This window comes from Quercus lobata, chromosome 3 (genome assembly GCF_001633185.2).
Source record: "Quercus lobata isolate SW786 chromosome 3, ValleyOak3.0 Primary Assembly, whole genome shotgun sequence".
In the NCBI taxonomy this organism is placed as follows: Eukaryota; Viridiplantae; Streptophyta; class Magnoliopsida; order Fagales; family Fagaceae; genus Quercus; species Quercus lobata.
The window spans coordinates 42,716,449-42,723,939 of NC_044906.1; the positions used below are offsets into that span (position 1 = coordinate 42,716,449).

General features: G+C 32.0%; 1 protein-coding gene across 1 annotated transcript; it reads right to left on the minus strand.

Annotated features, from left to right (window-relative positions):
* Positions 1 to 261: 261 nt before the first annotated feature.
* On the minus strand, positions 262 to 4,459 carry LOC115981916 (cytochrome P450 CYP82D47-like). Its single transcript, XM_031104349.1, has 2 exons — positions 3,422 to 4,459; positions 262 to 997 (listed from the first exon to the last, which is right to left on the minus strand). The coding sequence occupies exons 1-2, from the start codon at positions 4,340 to 4,342 to the stop codon at positions 374 to 376; spliced, it is 1,545 nt and encodes a 514-aa protein (XP_030960209.1). The 5' UTR covers positions 4,343 to 4,459; the 3' UTR covers positions 262 to 373.
* Positions 4,460 to 7,491: the final 3,032 nt, after the last annotated feature.

Genomic DNA, 7,491 nt, shown 5'->3' on the forward strand with positions numbered 1-7,491 from the left:
CATCATGATGTTGCACTTCACAAAGACAAAGTTATGTAACCAGGGTGGTACTGGTATTATGACACCAAATGGGTTTCCAAATTAATCCATTGTGTTCCTCATAGCATTAGAGAGTATAAATTAGTCTTTAAGAAGATCTATAGAGTAAAATAACTAAAGATTTATCACCTGGGTGGCTCACATTCAAGGTCAAAAATCAAAATTCATATGATGAAAATGGCCGTGAAATAGCTAAAGAAAACAAATATATTTATAGTGATCTACATGGAGAAAACACAACTTTGTGGTACAACTCATAAGATCAAAGGTTTTCATATATTATTTTCATATTTACATATGAATTGATATTATTTATCACAAAATACCATTCAAATTATGCATATGCTTGAGCTGCAAGGCAAGGAGTAAGACTGACTTCTAATGGGGTGGCTTTTAGGTTGGTAAGTCCAACTTTCTCAGTCATGTCCACTGGTTCATTAGATGGGGTTGCAATTTCGAAAGTGTGCAACAAGGTAGCTAGTGTGAGTTGTGTAACTTGTAGAGCAAATGAAATCCCAGGGCACATTCTTCTACCACTGCCAAATGGTATCAACTCAAAATGTTGGCCCTTAACATCAACATCCTTGTGAGTTGTAAGGAATCTTTCAGGTCGAAATTCAGTTGGATTCACCCACACACTTGGGTCTCGATGGAGTTTTGGAACATTAACAAGAAGTCGTGTACCTATTGGGATGTTATAGCCAGCCAAAGTACAGTCTTCCAAGGACTCGTGTGGCACTAAGAGTGGTCCAGCTGGGTATAAACGCATTGTTTCTTTAAGGATAGCTTGGAGATACTCCAAATTTTTCACATCTGATTCCTTCACTTGCCTTTCTCTACCAACCTGGATGTCTAATTCTTGTTTAGCTTTCTTTAGAGCTTCACGGTTGTTGAGAAGTAAAGAGAGGGCCCATGTCAATGTTACTGTTGTTGTGTCTGTGGCCGCTAAGATAAGGCCCTGCAAAAGTAATATAGTTGGAATGTGAGGAATTAATAAGTGGCCTGTGCTCTGATTGTTTTAATGCAATCATTATGTGAAGATAATTTTTAGCATTTTTCTGTATTTGGTAGTATCTAAAAGAAGGGTCAAAGGAAATCTATTTCTTAACTTTTTTTTTATTTAGCTTAGCATGAAATAGAGTTATTTTACTCTAAAATTCTCTAGAAAACAACTTTATCTCATACAAAACTAAAAAGAAAGTCATGAGAGAGTTTTTCAACTCATTTTAAGGTCGTTACCAAATATAAGAAAATGAGTTTTTTTTTCTAAAATAATTTTTGGAAAACAATTTATTTTCCAAAAAAATATTACTTTGAAACAAACAAAGAGAGAGCTTTTTACATTGATGCTTTTAAGTTAAAACTAGTTTGGGTGGCACGTGCAAGGCATGTGTTGCCCCTTGAGTGAGAAGAATAAAATAGAACTTTTATTCAAAGAAATATGAAACCACATAATTAAACTTATAACTATTTAATATATGAATATCTAGTTGATAGTTTCTTAGAACCTATTTGCTAAAGGCAATATTCACTCACTAAAAACTTCTAAAAATGATAATGAATATCATCATATTACAACAATAAGCAATTGAGTTTTACTAAAATATTGTCATAATATTTAAATTATCACAATATTAATGAATGATGTCATATGCTACAATTGAAGATCTTCATAACAACCCTAAACCAAAATATGCATATAAACAGTAGAGAACAAAAATAAGCTGAAACCAAACTGGGCGTACTGGAAAAAAATAAAAACAAAGCCATCTCACCAAATTAACCAAACCAAAGCCAGTATAGAAAGTATGAAATGGTGCATTTTTTTAGTAGAATGCGTCCAAAACTTGACTAAACTAAAAACACTATTTTTTTAGCCTCATGAATCTTTTTATAGAGTTAATACAAAAAGAAATAGATATAACTCAACAACTGAATTTCATAGAAATTGTAAAATAAGGAAAAAAAGTTTCAAAAGTTTCAAAACGTGATCCTAAGTCCTAACTCCACAAGTCGACATCCACAATAAGACGTGTGAATCAGTTTTACTATTTTATATTCTTAGGATCCAAAATGTCGCCCTAGGCTTTGACAATTTTCAGTAACATGTCGTTGACGATTTCTTTTTCTCGGGCGGTTTAGTTGAATAACTTATTTGAAAAAGGTTGATGTTGAACCACCGATTTTGAATGAAGTCATCGATCAATAAAATAGCTAAAGAAAAGGAAAGAAAGAACCAAATTTCATGATTATCAACAAAAAAAAGAATCAAATTTGATTGTTACTTTCAATTCTTGGGAGTTGGGATCACATATGGCTTCTCAAAGGATTTCTTGGAGGGTTCAAATAGCTCTTAAAAAATACTACGTTTACCAATGCATATTTGATACCAGAGATTGTGACCTATATTTTATTTCGAATAAGAAAATATTCTTATTCACTGGTTAATATATACTCTGTATTTACTATACGTGCAGTATTTATAATTTCACACATCTTATTCACAATTTTTAAATACATCCACACTTAACATGTGAAATACTTAATATATACAAACGATGTACTCAAATGAATATGCAATAAACAATACCATATTTGATATTTAGCAAGGTTTCTAATGATGTACAATGTAAGGGAGTCAATTTCGTATTAGAATGTGTTTCAGTTAACTATGAGAACAATATATTTTATATCGTTTTACAGTTACTGCTATATATGTGTTTTAGTTTAATAAATGAAAATTTACTATAATAAATGTTTTGTAAAATGCTAAAAATACTAAAAATTTTACAACATAAAATTTATAAATTGATAAGATGATAAAAGTAATCGGTTAATTACTATAACAAAGTAAATAAATATCAAAATTATTTTTTATGATCGGTAACATATTAATTTATAATATTTTTAACATTTGTTGCTTTTTAAATTTCTTTTATTCTCCTCCATTCGTACTCTCCACCTTTATGTATTTTCTTTTAATTTTTTTTTTTTGTCATCTTTTAATCTCCTCCTACATGTTGTCTGTCATCATGCATGTGACCATGTGAGCGCTTTGGGTAGTAAAGTCTTATCTCATTTTCATCACATGGAAAATCAAAATGTAAAAAAAGAAACAAATGGTCACAAAGGAAAACATGAAGGTCTGTGAGGGGAAAAAGACACAAAGGAGCTGAAGATTTGATCAGGAACACATTGAGAAAACGAAGAAAAGTAAGCAATGTGAAGCAGAGAAAAAACAAAGATGAAGAATAGAAGAGACTGAGAGAGGAGAGAGTCAGATTAGATTGTGAAATTTGGGGAGAAATCTGATCTTAGGTGAGTGAACAATACTATAATGTAGGTGTAAAATAATATGGTTATGAAAAAAGAAAACTCTTACCAAGCATGTAGCTTTGATGATTGTATCAGCATCATAACTGGAAATCTCATCCTCGTCAGTGACAATGGATAGCAAAACATCCATAAAATCTTGGGGTTCCTTCATCCCACCGCACAATTTCCTCTGCTTATGTTCTTCTAGCCATTCTCCAACCATATGATCCAATTTTTTTGCTGTCTTCTTCATAGCTTTCTCATATCCTCCCACGTCCAACCACCTTAGATAAGGAAGTGCATCTGACACAACAAATGTCCCAGCCAAATCGAAAAATTCTCTCATTGCCTTTCGATATTCATCATTCCCTTCATTTTCCTTAGTTGTAGTCCCACCAAATTGCTTACCTACAACCATCCTAGATACCATATTTAGTGTTGTGTACCCAAACCATCTTTCCATTTCCACAAACACCTTGTTTTTTTTACCCAATAGCTCAAATATCTCTTTTATAGAATTATCTACCTCCGCCTCTCTAATGTGTTTGAGCGTCTCAAGGCGGTGGTTTGAGAGGACTTCCAGCATGGCCATCTTTCTCACTTGGCGCCAATAAGGACCGTAAGGGCTAAACCCAAACATGGCATAGTTGTAGCCCAATAGTTCTAGAGCTAGAGCTTTTGGACGGTTGGCAAAGGCTTTGTCATTAGTGGTAAAACATTCTTTAGCTATCTCCCAACTGCTTACTACTAGAGTTCGATGCACACCCAACCAGATAGTGAAGATTGGTCCATACTTGTCAGCCATGTTACCCAAGGTTATATGGGGTGGTTGTGACCCTCCTAATAGGTGGAGATGGCCAATCAAAGGCCATGCACTGCCAGCTTTCGGTGGAACTTTCCTTTTACTATCAGATTTTTGAACTCTTCTTGATATACATAAGTATAAAAGAAAGAAGAGAAATAGAAAAAAGGCGAAGATGTTGGCCATAGAAGATAGAAGTTGTGAAGGAATATTATAAGAGAAGGAAGAGCGTATGTTTGCTATTTAAGGTCATTAGACTGCGGCGAAAATCTCATGCAAGGGGTTTTTATTTTTATTTTTGAGAAGAATGTAAGGGGTTTACAACTTTTTATAATGTCACATTTCTTAGTTCTTTAACTTGGGTTTAGGTCCCCACCAACCTGCTCACGTGCAATTGTCTGGTGTAGCATTTCTTAGTCCATTTGAGGGAGGTTTTTATTTGTTTTGATAAACTCAAAACTTGCAATGTTTTCCCTAATTTGAAAAGGACAACCACAAAGGCAAGAGAAATTAGACAAGTATTACATACCATATAATAAACAATTGGATCCTAAAATTGTGGTTGCCTCAGTTTATTAATATTTATTAAAAACTTTACCAAATTACATAGTTTTCTTATAATTTGTGATAATTTCAAAGAATTTGAATTTTAAAATTATTTGGTAAAAAAAAAAAAAATATATATATATATATATATATAACAAGAGTTGGGTTCTAAAAACCACTATTGAATCAAGTTCCTACATTCTCCCTACGCCAAGCGGCTAACATTTATTAATGACTTTGATAAATTACATAATTTCACCACAAATTGGTTCTTCGATTTCCTTTAGAATGAAAGTAGCTATGAAGTCCCTTTCTTATAGTTTGGGTAAGGTTCAAATTAAACTATAAGTTTGGAAGAAGACGATGAATCTATATTTGCTATGCAACCCACCAACTCAATGGGAAAAGGTAACGGACTGGGGTATGAATAAGCGGAAAGAAAGAAACCTACAATCTGTTATTAGCAAGCTGTGATGGGGGGTTATAGTATACTGTATACCATATTTGGATTCAAAGAAACAAAATTTTCCATGGCAAACAATTCAAGTATTAAAAAAATATTGTTCAGTACGTCTGTCAGATGGGAGATTAAAGTTCAAGCGGATGTCAAAGGAAGCTTCATCGATTTTGTACCATATTAAATATTTTTCGTTCAAGTGAAAATTTCTCTAATAGTTAGGTCACTTGTTTAAATTACATAATTATAATATTATTTTATATAAATTGAAAATGAGTTTTTAAAATGATTTTTTTAATAAACAATAATCGATTAATTAATTTGAACATATCCAAGAATATTGAATTTAAATTATTATATAAGTTTATTACAATTATAGCATTTTTTGTTTTTCCAAATATAAGTATAATACCTATATTATTGAAATTTGAACTTTAAAGTCATCTTTCAAATATTTAAAATTTTTATTACTTTTTAAGGGTTTATATCTCTAATTTCTATACCTATTTTGTTTCTATTTTTTAGTCCAAAAGTAAAGATTTTAGCCCAAATAGGAAACTAAAAATCATACTTTTCAACCCAAAAATTAAGAAACAAAAAATAAAATTTTGAGCCTAAAACTAAAAAAGGCAATCTACAAAAATAACAATTTTAGGCCTAATTAGTCTAAAATAAACTGAAGCAGACTGAGTGGACCAAACTAGACCAAAATGGATCAAGAATGGACAAAATTGGAGCGAATGGATCGAAACGAACCGAATAGACCAAATTTTACCTAAGTACCATGCTAATATGGCTCAATAGAAGCGTATAACAATAATAAATACAACTCTTTAACTTTAAGATATTATATATAAATTCCATTGTCTATTACTCTATTTAGTATATTAGAACTTATTAAAATGTAGTTGTAGTTGTTGTTGACACGTTGTAGTTGAGTTTTCTCTTTATCAAGAATAAATGAGTTTGTGTACAGACAAGTGCCCGAGTTTCTATAAGTGAGTTTGTAATTGTGTTCTAATAAATTTCCAACTTGCATATAAATAAGAAAAATAAAATTCAAGCATGTACGAGACTTGGATGAATGGTGTTAATTGTTAACACATGAAAATAAATCAATTCTAGGTTGAAAAAGCGACTGGCAACTTATTGTTTGGGATAATGAATTTTGACATGATAGATATTATTATTATTATTATTGTTATTATTATAGGATTTAAACCTATAACAGGTCATAACTAGCAAACAAATACTTTCCCAAGAGGAGATAAGTTTCTAACTCCAAATCATCTACTCTGATATCACAAAAAATTGTTGATTGTTCCAAAATCTTAAATTATTACAAAATAATGAATGTAATAATTTAACTAACATTCTAACCTATCTACTTTAAATTGAAAGTAATAATTAAAACTTTGACCGAATAGTTTTAGCAAATGAAGACTAATAATTTATAGTGATCTACATGGAGAAAACACACAACTTTGTGGTTCAACTCATGAGATAATTTTTTATTATTGTAAGGTCATGGTTTGAGGCCCAAGTCCAAAATGTATGGAATCTTGGTTTAATGAGCCCAATATAATAAATTTATAAAGAATGGATTAGAGAACTAGGTCTTAATGAATTGGACAACGGCTAGTATTAAATTGCATGGCGTTCAAATACGAACCAATGATGTTGATATTAATAGACTTCCAGTCCGAGGAGGTTAAATCTAGATACCATGTCCACTTAGAATAATTTAGATTGCTTCCTCTTTTTCCTCTCCCTCCTTCGATCCCTTTCTCATGGAGGGTCTTTCACATTATATAGCTACTCTTGGATTATCTTGATCCTACACTTATTGATCATCTGAGTCTCTACTTGAGTACCCATCTCATCAAACACCCCTTTCAGCCTTCTATGAGTTGTGGTAGCCAAGGCAACACTGTTCAGAGGTCTTCTCCACATAAATGCGGTCAGAAAAGTAACTGCAATGCATTTAATGCGGTGGTAATAGTTTTTCCTTAAACATTTTGAGTTTCCTTCCTTCTCATACGTTCACAGGGCACATTTGGTACATACTTGGACTACATTTGTCATGTCCGAGGAGGTATTCCTCCTCGGATATCCTTCTATTCATACCCCACTTGTGAGATTTCAATTAGGAACCGCTTAGTAGCTATTCATTCCTCCTCGGGCTTGTCTATGTTCTCAGACAAGACCCAAGACCCAATATGCTACTTTGGGCCCTAATCCCCACAATTATTATTATTATTATTATTATTATTATTATTACATATGAATTGATATTATTTATCATACAATACCATTCAAATTATGCATACAC

Excerpts from the sequence above, each read along its gene's own strand:
- LOC115981916 (XM_031104349.1), bottom strand. The coding sequence starts at position 4,342 with ATGGCCAACATCTTCGCCTTTTTTCTATTTCTCTTCTTTCTTTTATAC. Across the intron at positions 998-3,421 it reads TCATCAAAGCTACATGCTTG|GGCCTTATCTTAGCGGCCAC; the intron begins GTAAGAGTTTTC and ends TTACTTTTGCAG.